Source organism: Lolium perenne, chromosome 4 (genome assembly GCF_019359855.2).
Source record: "Lolium perenne isolate Kyuss_39 chromosome 4, Kyuss_2.0, whole genome shotgun sequence".
NCBI lineage: Eukaryota > Viridiplantae > Streptophyta > Magnoliopsida > Poales > Poaceae > Lolium > Lolium perenne.
In genome coordinates, this window is record NC_067247.2 from 142,396,116 (window position 1) to 142,412,497 (window position 16,382).

The window sequence follows — 16,382 nt, forward strand, 5'->3', positions numbered from 1 at the left end:
TTCTCTGTTGTATACATCAGCATCTTATTAGGGTGAGACAATGATCATGATACTTATGAGCATCTTCATGATACTTGAGACATCTTTTTATAGACGAAGAGAGTAAAAAAATATGGTTGTGCAGGCATATAATGCAATTTCCTAAATCCTAGACCCAAAAATCAATCCTGGCACGGGCATTAGATCCTCGGGACGAGAACACGCACACATAATCAGTAGTCAGTCTAAGCTCTGAACAGTAGTTGGATCCAAAGATGTCAGAGATGTAGAAGTGAGTTTGGGATAAGTGGGTCAAGCTTATTAGAGTCATGTGACTTTCATTCTAAACTATAGTCCTCCTTTTCCTTGTTAATAAATTCGGATTTCATTACTCCCTCTGATCCATTCTACTAATTGACTCGGATTTATCAGAGTCAAGTAAAAGCGATCGGAGGGAGTATCCCACTTATCTCACTTAATTTGGCACGGCAGAGAGGGACACAAAATTAGATATGAGACCAGAACTCAGATTTGACTAATTACTCGAGGCATACTTGCAAACGGATGTGCTGATGGAAGACACCAGCGCAAGGAAACTACTAAGGATGAAGCGTAAACCTGTGATTGATTGTGGAAAACCTAAGTCTGATTGAGCAATTTGTGTGTGATTGTGAAAAACATAGCTGAAAATTATTCGATGCAAGATGTGCATGTGCGATTTTAGGATTTGTTGGTGGATAATTCATAATTGTGCTATTTGCACTGGTATCTACATTAACAATCTCGATTAAAAGAGTTAATATCATAATTGGCCAAAACTGCGCAAGCATGCGGATTATAGCGCCTAAGCACTGCCTAAAGCCATTTTTCTGCTTTTAGGCATGTAAATCGACGTATACAAGCACCCTGTAACATTACATTGTTGTAGTGTAAAATGATGGCTAGTAGATAGGAAAGGCATGACAATGTTTGTGTAATTTGGAATGTGGCATCATTAACAAGATTTATTTTTATCTTATCACTGAATTAGCCTCCCTTCTTAAAAGACAATTTAATTTAGAAATACCATACAACTTTTCATAGCTCGGACAAGTTTGACAGTGTAACATAACTCCTCTTTAGAGTACCAATGTAGGACAAAATGGCATAATAACATCATAAGCATACTTTTGGCATAAGGTTGGTTAAGCATAATTTTGGCATAAGGTTGGCACATGTACCTTTTCATTGTGTTCTACACTTCTACTTTAGCTAGGAGAAAGTTCATTCGATTTTAGCATTTAGACGCTCTCTCATATATCTTGGAGCTCCTTAAGGATTATTTTAGAACAATATTTTCTATTAATACAACTCTTTGTATCATCCTTTCTAAACTTGGACCTACAACTAATCATTAAAAAAATCTTATGGGTATATATAACAAACATAAGATGATTGAATCGGAAAAGGATATATGAACTAGATTCCTTTCTTTCGACGGTTAACTCATGGGGAAGAGTTTATAGGGCAAGATTTCCACGAAAGTACAATTTTTGTCATCACGATCCTTTTGAACGTCTCTACAATTAGTCGAGGCTCTATCTCCAATCCAAAATCAAGAATTTATCATTCTTCATAGGAGTTGTAAACTAAAAATACCTTCATTATCGTGATTATAAAGAACAATCGTATATAGTTCTAGCATTTTGATAAAAAAGGAAGTACAATGGTAAGAAAAATTAGATAAAAATGTAAATAAATTAAGATCTTATATTGGATTGGCATGGCATAATCCAAATATGACTAAGAAAGAGGTAAATTGCCAAAGATGCCTAGGGTGAGGTATGATCTCTAGCTTCCCCCCCCCCCCCCCCCACCCAGTTCAAATTCAAACCTTTTTGCTAGTGAACTCTCTTTATCTCCCTCCTTTTCTTCCCAAGTCCCTCGTGGCGGGACGGAATATTTTAAGGGTATCTCTGCGGTGGCTCCTAGCTATTGTGGGCCTCATTCTCCTATTGGGTCAATGTGTCCTTAACATAATCAACCAAATTCAACTTCACAGACAAGAGCCTCTCCGGCTCACCTGCAAGACGATCACGCCCTCCTCCATACCATAACAGGTCCATTCGGCAACATATTTCCACGCCGGTGCTCCCTCACACCGATGTCCAACGGTTTCGTGGATGGTGGCAAAGGTTTATTTCTTCTGAAACTCCGCATCAGAGCACGAGCCTAAAAGCCAAGGAATCTTCTTTGCCCGACATCATGATCAAGCAGGCCCAAGAGCTTGGAGCATTACACAGAGTATTTCAAAGGGCCGCTATCTTCTTCCCAAGTTTGAGCTCTCGCGTCACTTTTCTTACTCCATCTCCCATTTGATGAAGAGCTGATGGTACATGCATGAAGTGTGGGTTTTGAGGATGTGGTTTTAAAGCATGCCATATTGCACGGTATACACGATAGTGACAATCACTTTGGTTATGGGCTTGTGGCAGATTAGGCGATGAATATTCTATGCGGAGCTTCCATATAGGGATAACTTTTGTGATTAGGAGCGGTTATACGATAATACTACCCACGATTCAAATTATTTATTGCCGATTTAAACAAGTAATTTAGATTGGAGGGAGTAACTTCTTAAAACTGGTTTTAGATGACTAGTTTTTTTGAGGAATATAGTAGGGGAAGCTTCTACACTATTTTATTTTCAACACTAAGAACCAAAATCCGCGTCAGGGGAAACTTAAACTTAGATAGTTGGGTTGTACATCCATTTTCCTAACCAAGTGATCTAGTGTTTCAAAGACGGGTTCCAAAGTGCCGAACACGGGACACAGATGAGTTTTGGTATGCCCACATCAATATGGGAATTGGCGATTACCAATTTGGTCACTTGCAACCACTAGACATAATAAGTGGGTCAAAAAACCGCGCCAAAGGCGATGGGACATATCATTTTAAAACTTCATTGTCTTTGGTAGACTTTTGTTTCTAGAATTGTCATTTCTCACACATAATTTTGAAAATCATGATTTTTGATTACTCCCTCCGTCTCGGATTAACAGGCGCGCACGTAGTTTAAGAAATTGCTTTGACCATTATTTTAGTCAATAAAATATGAAATATATGGCACAAAAATTATATCATTGGAAAGTTTTTTTTGCATACGAATCTAACGATATATATTTTGTAGACATAAAAGTTATATTTTGTTGATCAAATCAATGGTCAAAGTTTATCTTGAACTGCGTGCGTGCCTGTTAAACCCAAACGGAGGTAGTACTACTAATCTTATGAACTTAAGTCGATATTAGCAAACCACCGTGAATGATTTGTCACACATTTTAGCTCGAAGAGCATGATATGGGTCCAGACTTTGGGGTGATACTCTTTTTAATGATTTGATCGATAAAATTGTTGAACCTTTTATACTCTCCGATCCATTTTAATTAATTTGGATTTAGTATAAAAGTAAGAGAGTAGAAAAAGACACACGGCGCGATTGCATTGTAAGAAGGAAGCGGCGCAGTGAATGCGAGGAGTACTCTCTTCCAAGCCAAACACAAGGCACATCGAGTGACAGACACTGGGATTCCCCGAATCGACCCAGCTCCAATCCCCCCCAAAACCCCAAGCTTTGCAAACCCTAGCAATGGCGATGCCAACAATTTCCATCCACTGAGTCACTCTGCTCCACTCCACTCCACTCCAATCGAATCGAATCTTAAAGGAAAGGAGGGAAGGATGGGTTCTTCTCGGCCGGTCTCCAAGCAGGAGAGAGGGCGGCGGGCGATGAAGGCCATGAAGCCCCTCGGCTTCTCCAGCAAGCTGTGCTCCAACGTCCTCCGGCGCCTCCTCGAGCTCTACGACCATAGGTGGGCGCTCATCGAGGACGATAACTACCGCGTCTTCGCCGAGGCCATCCTCGACGCTCAGGTCCCGACCCCCCTTCCTTCTTTCCTCGCCATCAATCCTCCAGTCCCCAATCCACTCCCCTCACAAAATGCCTTTTTCTTGGGGCGCTCTTCAGGCCAATGGCAACGGGGATCCGCAGCCGGAGCTGGAGCAGGAGGAGACCGACGATTTCCCGGCAGAAGGAGGCCCATCGACCTCCCTCGCCGCCGCCGCCACCCGCGAGGACCCCCTCGGCCCTCCCTCGCCTCCACCCTCCTGTCCCACAGCCGAACATCAAGGCACTACCACGGAACTGGCCATCTCTCCTCGAGCCGATTCGCCTCCGCTGGCTAGAGGCACTACGAGGGTGCTCGGCAAAAGGCGGCAGAGGCAGACAATCGACGCCTATCTTCAGCCGGAGGATGGCGTATTCCTGAGGGAGCCCAAGCCTGAGCCTGTCGATATGGACTGTTGTGATGTCCAGCCTGGCCTGGTATGCCGTTCGCCGCGAGGTGTGGCATCCTCGTCCGGACTTCGAGAACCGCCTCCGCCGCAGTCCGGTCGAAATCCTAAACAGATCCCAGGTTGTCACTGACCATTTGATCCTTTTGTCCTCGTAGGTTAAGCAGATACATTTGCCTTTCTTTTACTTTCAAATCATGCCGACATTGTGCTTCTTTGCTTGGTAACCGTCAGTCGTTAAAGCATAAGAAGTAATTCCATTATCTGCTTGCTTGATTACAATGTTACAATTATCTCCCGCGCCGCACATAGATATGCCAATTGCACTCTTGCTATAATTGAATCCTTTGCTTGGTAACTTAATGCACTAAATAAGGCCCTCTGAACTTCAGAGGTCGCACCTGCTGAAACTTTGCTTGGTTGAACTCTTGTTAAGTAGCATGTTAAATATGCCTCTGATCGATCACATCTTTGCTGTTATGTTCTTTCAGCAACGGTCTTATGCTGATTCGACTTCTTTGATTTTCTATAGGTGCTAGAAACAGGACATTTCAGCGTTGCAGAAATAGGGAAATAATAGAACCAACAAGCAGCTCATTGAACAATGGAACAGGATCTGCAGTTGGAAATGTTCAGGAAGCGCCTGATTTGCACATTGTTGTAGCATCATCTGCTATGGGTGAGATTAAGATGTCACTGAAATGCAGTGTCGATCCATCAAAGTTCCGCATGCCTGCTTTAGAAGAAGTTTTCAAGATGGTTGATGACAAATGTCTTGCCTCATCCAAAGTTCTTCCTCCAGATTTTTCCGTTGGCAGCCTCCTGACTGAGATATGCCAGTGTGTTTTACAACTGGGCACTGAACATGCTGTAGAGCATACTGCACAACCAGATATTGTTGGCAATGGCTGCAGGTCAGAGGATGATAGGAAGATGAAACAGAAAGCTGCAGAGGAGTTGTTGGTTTCTAATGGCTCAGAGAATTGGCCAGTGAATTCGACTCCTGTCCAGCAGCAGCATCTGGCACTATCCACATTGAGGATTAACCATGATCTAACGGATATATCCAAGGCAGAAGAAAACATAAGGATATCAATTGTAAATGAATTTGGCGGGGAGAAATTTCCGCCTTCGTTCTATTATATACCACAGAATGTTGTATTCCAGAATGCTCTTGTTGACATGTCACTTGCGAAGATTGGTGGGGAAGACTGCTGCGCTGATTGCTTTGGAAACTGCTTGTCTGCACCTGAACCATGTGCTTGTGCAAGAGAAACTGGGGGTGAATATGCATATACATTAGAAGGTTTGGTTAGGCCAGCACTTATTGATGAGTGTGTCTCTGTGAACCTCTTTCCAGCGGAAAATCAGAAGGTGTTTTGTGAAACTTGCCCGCTTGAGAGGTCTAGAAATAAAGCTTCACCAGAGCCTTGCCGGGGCCACCTTGTTAGGAAATTTATCAAGGAGTGCTGGAGCAAATGTGGCTGCAATATGGAATGCGGTAACCGCGTGGTTCAACGTGGCATAACATGCAATTTACAGGTAATATTTGCTATTTTTGTGAACATAATTGCTGGGGTATCATGAAGAAGGGACGGGATTATATTGATATTTGTTGCTTGCTTTATTTAATGATATGGCAAGGCGTTGTATAGCCTGTGTTACAACCTAACTTGGGAGATAAGTAAGGATAACTAACTCGGAAACTAATCATATCCAAGGATTTCGAGTCGTGCAACTAGTCAACGAGTCCCAACTTCAAGGCCGACTCAAGACTCATTGTATGGGTTGAGCGACTCATTCGACTAGTCATGACTAACCTCGACTAGTCCAGTTTTTTGAGTTGAGCAACTAAAAATTGACCTCACCTGTCATATATATTTTTTCAATATTGGTCTGCCCAGTTCTGGAAAACCTAGATCGAGCTGCCAAGTTTCCCCCCGTGAAACCCAAAATGAATATTGACTCCTGCCGACCCAGTCCTCCTCCACCAACTGCTGCTACTGCTGCGAGGCTCCTCCCCTGGTTGTTGTGGCTGCTGGTCTGCTCCTCCTCCGGTGGCTGCTGCTCTTGCTGCTCTTGCTGTATTGCTCCTCCACCGTCTGCTTCTGCTCCCAGGATCCTCCCATTATCTGCTGCTGTTGCTCTGCTATGCCAGCTGCTAGTTCATGGAGAAGAGGAAGGCCTTGGCCATTATATGGAATTGCCAAGGTTTTCCATCACTCACCTATTCCCAGCCTTCTATTGTATTACACATTTACTATTTTATGTACTAGTATTAGATTATTAGTAATTATACAGTCTAGTACTTTATGGTACCTATTGCTGGACTCATGTCGACTAGTCCACATGAGTCGTGACTAGTCATGACAGGTCTATGAGTCGCTACCCTAGATCGACTCGTGGACTCGTAATCAATGATTACGTGTCGACGTGTCGCAACTTGTCGCTGGGGTACCGACAAGCAGACAAGTCGTGACAAGTCTCGACAAGTGCTAGAATTGTCGATGTGTTGTCGACAAGGAACTACTAAAAAAATACTAAGTAACTAGCCTATCAATTTTTGTAGGATATCGACCCACTCATTATCCCATTGAAATTCTTCTAGGATAAGCACATTAGCCCTCTTTCCTTTGGATCCTTCCTCACGCAGCTTCTGAAACCTATTCTCCATTTGCCGGTTGCATGAGACATAGGATAGCTTGTTCTATCTCTTGTACTCTAAGCGGTTTCTCCCTTTAGTGTGGATCTGCAAAGCGCCAGGGGAGAGGCGTCTGGTGGAGGGAGACGCTACCAGTTTCTGGGTCGTAGGTGGGTCGTAGGGTTTCACGAAGACATTTTATATCCCAGGCATATGACTTGTCGCTCGACCAGTTGACCTAGACAAGTCGAGGTTTGTCGCCGACAAGTCAACTTGTCGATCGACAAGTTCAACTTGTCATGTTGCTCCAGTTTGTCGACATCAGAGTTGCACACACGTAAACTTGTCGTGCAAAAACCTAGACTTGTCGAGCGACACTTAATCATTGCTCGTAATGCTTGATCGTATCTTTAATTAAAAGAACAGTCTAAATAAGGATAATGGGGATCTGAACTGCTACTGCAAGACGCAGCCCCTTGTGGACTTGGTACTGCTGTGGGGATAATCAGCCCACACGACATGGGGTGTGCAGCGTGCTGATTCTACTAACAATTTCACAGGTTTGAAATCATTTAATCCATGAAGCCAGATGGTTTTCAACTATTGTTACTTTTATTATCTAGGTCTTCTTCACTGGAGAAGGGACAGGTTGGGGGCTCCGCACGCTTGATGAATTGCCTAAAGGAGCTTTCGTTTGCGAATATGCTGGTGAGATACTGACATGTACAGAAATGCATGAAAGGGCCGTTGAAAACATGCAAAATGATAGTTATGTACATCCGATACTTTTGGATGCTGGTTGGTGTTCTGAACTGAAGGATGAAGAAGCTTTATGCCTAGATGGCTCATTTTATGGAAATGTTGGTAGATTCATCAACCACAGGTATGCTCTAGCTCTTTCTGGCCGTTTCTTTGATGTTTTTTAATAGACAGCAAGGCCTATAAGTTATCTTCCCAATCTATCTTTTTCTGCTTGTAACAACCATCCACCATCATGTAGATGTTGTGATGCAAATCTAGCAGTGATTCCTATTGAAGTGGAGACTCCTGATCATCACTATTATCATGTAAGTGCTACTCTTGACCACTTTACCCATGTTGCACTTCGAAAATACCATATTATAGTGACGTCATGCTGATGATTTTACTGCTCTTGTCTATAAAAAACAGCTGGCATTCTTCACAAGCAAGAAGGTGGAGGCTTTCGAGGAACTGACATGGGTATGCTTTGCATATATATAATTTCTTAATGTTAATGCATTATTATATGTTTGTTGGTGTGTATTTTCTATGACTGCCAAACTCTATAGCTGCAAAAAGTGAACGAATCGCATGGCATTGCGTTTGCTGTTATCTATTTTGGGGCTTCCCTAATGTATGTATGTATGTATATGCAGTGTGGCTACTGTTGGCTTTATTTATTTATGAGTTGTATCCCTAGAATTTGTTTATGTGCAAGTCCTTGACAGTATTACATTTTTGAAAAGTACAAAAGTGCATATGTGCTGTAAGATAAAGAAAAGCCAACATATCACATATTAGATCCACAGCAAAAGACATGGCAAGTGAGTTGGTGTTGGTTTTTCAGGACTATGGCATTGATTTCGAGACCAAGAAGCAGCCTGTGAAACCATTCGAGTGCCTTTGTGGTAGCCGGTACTGCCGGGGCAGGAGGCATCATTTGAGTACGTGTTTGTTGCCATTGCTTGGCCTCGAAAAACATTGGCATTAGCTTGATTGGCTCTTTGTTTTGTTTTTTCAGGGAAGAGAAGCATAGTAGCTGCTGCTGCCATTGGGGAGGAAGGTTGATGCATTGCAATGCAATGGTTGCTTGGTTAGGGAGGGTTAATTAGGGCAATGTAGTTAAGGAATTTGCAGCAGCGGAAGAAACAATGTGTGTTGAGTTGTTGTGCATTTTGGACAAAGGATGGATCTGGGTGGTAAGCCCGGATGAGCAGACGATGGCCTTCTCCTCTGTGTGAGTATTATGACTTATGTAGTAGTAGTTGTAGTATTAGAGATGTATGTACTAGTTAGGTAGTAGTTGAACATGGTGTTTAATCTAATGGAATGGAACCGGAAGCATGCCTTTCAGTTGTGCATTTAAATATGCTTTCTGCATGGCCATTTTGGTATTAAGAAAGAGGTAAAATGCTCAAGTTGGCCAAGAGGTATACTCTGGTAATGGTCAAGGTCTCAAACAGGTTGTTCATGGCATTTCCATCAACAAAGAAAAGGGTCCCTTCTATGCAGAGACGAGAATCTTTTGCAAGTTGGAAAAGCTAGATTGATGTATTCCATTTGGAGGCCTCCCTTATTAAATTGTACAGTATATTATGATTATTGAGAGTTAAGTTAATCTGAGATTATCATGTTTGAGTTAACTTAAGATGATAAATGTTATGCTGGATGATTTGGTAGATAATAACAAAAGAAAATACTCTTAGGACTGGAGTGAGGCGCCTAGCTGGACAGCAGACAACGAACAAGCCGAGGCTGCTACTTGTCGTGAGTTGTGAGAGCAAAGGGGAAAAACCGAAGAAGGGAGCGGAGAAGAAAGAGATAAACGCATGGTTGGTCACAGCAGCCTAATACCAACAACCACTAGGAACACCATGCTAATTTCGATTTGGATTGGGATGCGGATATGAATGGAGCAGCAGGAAGCGAGCCCAAGGTGGAGAAGAGGACGACGACGATGGAGTACTAAGTGCGGTTCAACGACTGCAGCCTAACCCAGGTCCTAGAGTTCCAGCCAAGGTAACGATTCCCTCTCTCCGCTCCTTCCCTTTTCAACCCCCCTTCCTAATTCTTCTTCTTCTACTAGTACTAGTAGTACTAGCAATATACTGTTGTCTTTAGGAAAACTCAATATTTTTTGATTGTACTAGGTACTCCTTATGCATCTAAATTTTGAAAAACTTAAGACAAGTTTTCTAGGACGGAGAGAGTAGTATACTATAGTACTACTAGTCACCTCCAAAGCAAATTGTATTTTTCTTTAGAATATCAGAAACTTTGAAGCATATTTTTAATTGGTTTTCACATGGTATTTTCTCCTATGAGGAAGTTTCAGGAGAGAGGATAAAAAAGGTCTACAATGTCCTACTTTTAGGAATTGCATTTAGAAAACTAAAACAGCCTAGAGTCAGGAACTGAGGTGGCATGGCTATTCCCAGGACTAGCTCGTTGTCATGCTAGCTAATTATTGATTCATTGCAGACAACAGCCAATATACGAGTTACTATGTTTAGGCAAACGTCTAGGTACCAGTATATATTTTTCCACCTAATGGAACAGAGGCTCCTATGCTAGCTCTTCATTTGGGACAGCATGCACTGCTCTACTGTTTTCTCATTCACGAGAAAATAACTTCATGAATCACCTAGTTGACTAACGTGTTGTGAACTGTCTACAAATCACAAGCTATATACCTATCTCTCCAGTCTGTATGCAATATGCTTGCTTCAAAATACTGCTTCTGATAACAGAAGTTATTTAATTCCTTTTTTTGGTTTCAGTTTACATTCACAAATACCATCCTTCCGGAATATCTTAGCTAAGATAAATATAACCAGCATTCATTCAACATAGCTGTATAGAAGTCATGACTCATGAATTGCATAACAAGGTGTAGATAACATATAATGTATTTGCATAACACAATTTACAAGCATATACTTATGGACGAAGAGACATGTATTTATTCAATATTGTGTGTGTGAGAGAATATATGGAATTTTATAGTTTAACTAAGCCGTGGGGTAGGAAGGCTCCATGGCAAGGCCACACATGCCCTTCTTGTCAGCAATATCCTTTTCCATTCTTAGAAATCCATTCTCTCCCCATGTTGTGCCCCAAGAATTCTTGAGCAACCAATACTTTGTACCATCACTGGTCGTTCCGTAACCGATGGCTGCAATACCATGGTCCAAATCAGTACCACATGAACCGGTCATCACACCACCGGAATAGAATTGGAAAGTCATGTCGCCTCCGTCCACAGCTACTGACACAGGTTGGCTTGCGACTGCCTTCATGAGGGCACCCTCATCATTGCTAGGCACATCCTCGTAGCTCTTAATTGTTGCGGCACTACTAGACCCACTCTTGCACTTGCCGTCTGCTGCGGAATATGGATAGCTAGATTCCTTAGTGAGGCCTCCATTCTTGATAATGAACTTGAATGCGTCATCCATGAGACCACCCTCACATCCTTGGTCCTCACCGTGGACATCACAATCCACTAACTCTTGCTCCGAGAGCGAGATAAGATCGCCAGTGCTTAGCTTGACAATGCCTTCTGTTGCAGCAACAGCAGAAAAAGCCCAACAACAACCTGCAAATGAATTTGTTACGATATATGCAATCATACACGCGGTTATATAATGCAGAAGTTTCATATGTATGTGATTCTCTTGTAGCCTGAATTTACTTACCACATTGGCCTTGGTCTTTGATAGGAGTGACCGCACCCTTTGTCCTCCAGTCCACCATTGCTGGGAGTGTATCAAGGCTCACATTCTCGTACCTGAATTCCGTAGGAACCTTCACCTTGTTTGGAATAAACCCCTTGTTAGTCTTGGTTTCCCTGAACTCATCATTGGTGATGTCCGCAAACTGGTTGATGCTGAGCCAGAACTTGTGGCCCCTGGTGTTGAATGACTCGATGAATCGAGCATTAGTCTTGAATACCTCAAACCTCTGCGCCTTCTCACCAGCGTCCTTGTAGACGCGGTCATACTTGGCCATCCAATCCTCGTGCCTTGCCACCATGGACAAGTCATCGTTCAGCTCGCGAGCTGCGAGGACGGAACTAAAGAAGCAGAGGCAGCCGAGGAGGGCAAGGAGCGTAGCCCTGGGGATGGCCATGTTTGATCCTGTAATCTTCTTAATTGCTTGCCTCCTGTAGCAGTGAGTATGTTTTGGTTTGGTTTGTGCAATGAAACTAGGAGATATATATAGTTCTCGGAGGTGCTTGTATTTTTTAAAGCGGGAGATAGGTACACATTAGTACGGTGCGTGCACGAAGTTGTACTGTGTGAAAAGGAGCTAGCTCCTGCGTAGCCGTGAAGGAGTATTGTTGCCGAATGGTCGTAGAAAACAGAAATAACTATTTTTTGAAACGAGGAAACAGAAATAACTATTGTGCACGAGACGTACGGTTGTTGTGTAGCTCTGAGAATAACCCATGTTTATGCAGGAGTTCACATCTTCAGTGTCTCCTTCATATGACTGGGCTACAACGGAGCTTCCAAAGGTAACACAGCCACCTGTTTGAAGTTATTTTGCACAAAAAGTTGACCCCTACTGTATAATCGACACATATAGGACGGTGCTTGGTTGCTCGCAGGGCCGTTTATCGCTTTCACTGGGCCGAAAATCAGACGATTGGTTGGCAATGTTGTATGGAAAAACTGCAGTGTTTAAAGCGGCCCAAAAGTTAGCCCGCGAGGAACACTCAATTCGGCCGTTTTCCCGAGGACATACGCCGACGAGCGCAAATCGACTGAACTCCTGCGTGGGAGAAACACGGTGGAAAAGGCAGGAGCTGGAAACATGCTCCGCGTTTAGGCGCACAAAGTAGCCTCACCTCCCTCCATTGTCGGTCACCACCTAGCGAAAATGAAATCCCCTTAGACTAGAAGGCGACAGCAGCGGCGATCTAGATCTGCGACGGTACGGTCGACTGGGGAGATCCTCGGGACCGTCTCCGTCAACGTCTTTGCCGTGCTATTCAACTGGTGTGAGAGTGGCCGATCTCCTGGAGCGGCGACCCATCGTGGCCTCCATCAACCTTTGATCCCTTCGTCTCCGGCTCCAGCAGAATGAAGACGCCTTCAAAGAAGATTGTAAGCTCGATCAAACCACTTTCGCCCCTACTGTTACTGCTTTAACTTAGATTCAAGCCGATTTAGCTCATGATTATGCGACACCGAAATACTTCGGCCGACCTGCAGAAACTATTTGTTCAAGCTGGTGCCCTCGTAGTTGTGATCCAGGCATGAGTCTTCTCTATGCACGCAAGAGCCATTAGTCAACACACTAGGCCGCGCATCACACATATGCACCAATATTTGTCCGTGACAGAGATAGGATGTACAATCTGAATTACATCTACAACAATGGCAACGTCGAAGCTGTGAACATGCTCATGATGAACAATACCGCTTTTAACCAACTCGTGAACACATTAGGTCTAGGCAGTTGCTCATAGATAGCATCCACACATATATCGAAAAGCAAGTGGCTATGTTCCTTCATGTTGCTGGGCATAACCAAAAATTTCGAGTCATCCATAGCACATGGAGGAGATCGACTGAGACAGTTTCTAGGTACTTCAATGAAATCCTCTATGCTATTGGAGAACTAAGAGGAGAGATGATCAAGCCTACATCTTCCAGCACTCCCAACAAGATTGTTGATAGTCACCCTTGGTTTCCATATTTCAAGGTGAGCAACACTTTTGTACATCATATTTCAAGGTGAACCTTCTCAGTGGTGGAGCCTGCCTGTAATTAGAGCCTGGGCAAATTCTAGCTGTAGTTGCTTTGTCGAGTATTTGCCCATTAAAATAGCTTCTCTAATCACTATTCCCTACTAGTATTGTAATGGAGTTTGCCAACTTAGCCCGGGCAGCTGCCCGGGCATGCCGGGCCGTGGCTCCGCCACTGAACCTTCTGCTTTACACATTTGTACGACACAAACGTCTAACCATTTGTTCGTTTTCATATCAGGATTGTATTGGGGCCATTGCAGGTACTCATATAACATCGAAAGTGCCTAGAAGCCAGGCTCTTGCTTACAAGGGGAGAAAGCACTACACCAGGCAGAATGTGCTTGCCGCTGTTGACTACGATATGAAGTTCCCGGTGGGAAAGATCAACCCATGATGAAAATATTTTGACTGACATCTTGGGGAGAGATGATGACCTAAAAGTCACTAAGGGTAAGTTCTACCTGGCTGATGCCGGCTATGATTGCCGCCCTAGTTTTCTCCCACCCTTCGGGTCCACATGATACCACCACAATGAGTTCTCTACAAGGTTCTACCCTAGGAATGCTAAGGAACCCTTCAATTTTAGACACTCTAGCATCAGAGTCAAGATCAAGAGGGCATTCACAGCTCTGAAGAACATATTTAAGATCCTTGATCAGAAACATTTCCACACCTTCTCTACCTAGGTTAAGCTAGTTGTTTCATGTGGCATTCTGCATAACCAGATCTTAGGATGGGGTCTTGATTCGTTCTTCCCGGAGGAGCATGAAGTCCTGCCTAACGAGATTATGATGGACATGGTGTTACTTCTAATGATAACGTCGCCTGGAAGAACAATAAGCAGGAGTGGACGGACGCTATGTGGGCTGACATAGGCAACTCCAGGATTTGAAGTAGAAGAAGAAGCATTTTCATGCCGTGATGTGTTATGAAGAACTCCCGTTTGTGTTTTGTTTGTATATATAACTCGAATACTTTTGTGTTGAACTACCATTCGGTATTAGCTAGAACTAAACTAGTTGTGTTAAACTGCTATTTAAAAATAGCTAAGAATGAGTTTGTTTAACTGTTGTTATGCTCGTGTTTACATTCGCAAAAAAAAAAAAAAACTGTTGTTATGCTGCCTCTTTGTTCCAAGTGATGAGAGGTAATGACACCACCTGCGAGAAGTGGTAACTAGACCACGGAAAGATACATTAGAGCATCTTCAACAGCGCTGTAAACTACGGTTGCGCTAAAAAAACAATCAATATACATTACCGAACGCATTTTTGCGCCTTCCAGCAGACGTCGTAAAGTAGATCGCGCTGTAAATATTTTTGTGCGCGCGGAAGTGTGCGCTATCTAAAACGGTATATCTGGTGCACCGGCTAGCGCGCGCTTTAAACTGGCACCGCGATTCTTCCCACCGCGTGAAAAAAACGGTTCTAAAATATCTTGATCTCGCTTGCCTCTCCGCGCTGCAAGGACGACAGACGCAAGAGGCGCCCGTCGGCCCCGCCCAGCCTTGCCCGGCCCTCCGCGCGGAGACGACGAGGAGGTCTAGCGGCCGCGCTTTGGCTCGCCTGGCCTCGGCCTGAATCTCTGTTGAGCTCCACCGGCCCGGCCTGACCCCCGCAACCCGGAGCTTCGCCCGCCACGGCCCTCCTCGCGTGCCTTTCCTGGGCGTCCGCCGCGGCCAGTTTGAGCTCCGCCTCTCGTTCCAGCCGCCGTTTCATCGTCATCTGCAAATAAGATTCTCACGGCTAGCTTTGATTGCGGCGGCCGCGTGCGCATGGAATGGCCGAGCGCATGAAAATGAAATAGACAAGCTTACTCTCTCTGCTAGCTAGCATGGAATGGCCGCGCATGGAATAGACAAGCCGCTTAGAGTTGTGAAATTAGTCGATTTTTTCAGATTTATTTGTGCCTAGTTTGATCTTATTTGTTGTATGTATGTTGAAGAAATTTATTTGTGGAGCTCTATTTTACAGCCTCTGGCGAAGGGCTGTTTTTAGCTTCTTGGTTATGCTGTAAAATAGACACTACGGGAACCAGTCAAGGTGCCGACGACCAGATCCTGTGCCGACGGCAAAATATCGGGGCCGTCGGCACATGACTCGTTCTGGCCAGGCCAGCAGGTCAGCCGTTGGCACAGGTAAACCGTCGGCACATGAAGGTCTGTGCCGACGGCAACCTTCGGCACAGTTTCGGCCGTCGACACAACCTCTCCGACGTGACGGCGAGCTAACAGCGTTAGGCCTGTGCCGACGGCAAAGCCGTCGGCATATATTTCAGCCTCTTTGCCAAAGCCATCGGCATAGCTATTTTCCATTTTACCACATTAATCTTCAAAAAATCATAACTAAATCATTATAATTTAGAAAAATACAAATAATATATCAAAATTTTCAGAAAAATAAGTTCTATCTTGGAAAAATATTAAACTTGGAATATTTAAAATATCTCAAAGAACCTTCTCAAAAATGAACAATCATATCCGATGTTTTATGACTTTCACACAGAACAACAAATGTTAAGGATAGAATCACGGCATAGTTTGTGATAATGTATCCATATTGTGCACATATGTGCATCTTGGGATGTCTTACGATATTGCAGGAGGAAGTTTTCCATTTCATCGCACGAAAAAACTATTTTCCATTTTTGAGGTGTCGAAAACGGGGTGTTTTGTGAAGCAACCACCAAATTAAAGTCTCACATTGGTACCAACACATTTTTCAAAAATACTAGAACACATAATATGGATAATTTCTTAACCGGTATATCTAGAACCTTTCCGTTCACCCCTCATGAAAAAGACAAATTCCAGCCGTATCGGTAGGAGGCCGACCAGATTTGAACTACAGATACATGATATAATGCTTAAGATTTTTTGTAAAAATCATTTTTAGATTCACTACATGCTATTTCATCAGAGATCCAGTG

General features: G+C 43.6%; 2 protein-coding genes across 3 annotated transcripts; one reads left to right on the forward strand and one right to left on the reverse strand.

Annotated features, from left to right (window-relative positions):
* Window positions 1-3,507: 3,507 nt before the first annotated feature.
* LOC127294082 (probable inactive histone-lysine N-methyltransferase SUVR2) lies at window positions 3,508-9,063 on the forward strand. 2 transcript variants are annotated; one of them, XM_051323827.2, is made up of 8 exons: window positions 3,508-3,894; window positions 3,989-4,436; window positions 4,847-5,856; window positions 7,579-7,838; window positions 7,956-8,022; window positions 8,126-8,176; window positions 8,544-8,640; window positions 8,718-9,063. In XM_051323827.2, the coding sequence occupies exons 1-8, from the start codon at window positions 3,703-3,705 to the stop codon at window positions 8,762-8,764; spliced, it is 2,172 nt and encodes a 723-aa protein (XP_051179787.1). In that variant the 5' UTR covers window positions 3,508-3,702; the 3' UTR covers window positions 8,765-9,063. The 2 variants fall into 2 exon arrangements, with proteins under 2 accessions (XP_051179787.1, XP_051179788.1); XM_051323828.2 differs by lacking the exon at window positions 8,126-8,176.
* A 1,418-nt stretch (window positions 9,064-10,481) lies between these two features.
* Window positions 10,482-11,827, reverse strand: LOC127294083 (senescence-specific cysteine protease SAG39). The gene is made up of 2 exons (XM_051323829.1): window positions 11,395-11,827; window positions 10,482-11,294 (listed from the first exon to the last, which is right to left on the reverse strand). The coding sequence occupies exons 1-2, from the start codon at window positions 11,825-11,827 to the stop codon at window positions 10,708-10,710; spliced, it is 1,020 nt and encodes a 339-aa protein (XP_051179789.1). The 3' UTR covers window positions 10,482-10,707.
* Window positions 11,828-16,382: the final 4,555 nt, after the last annotated feature.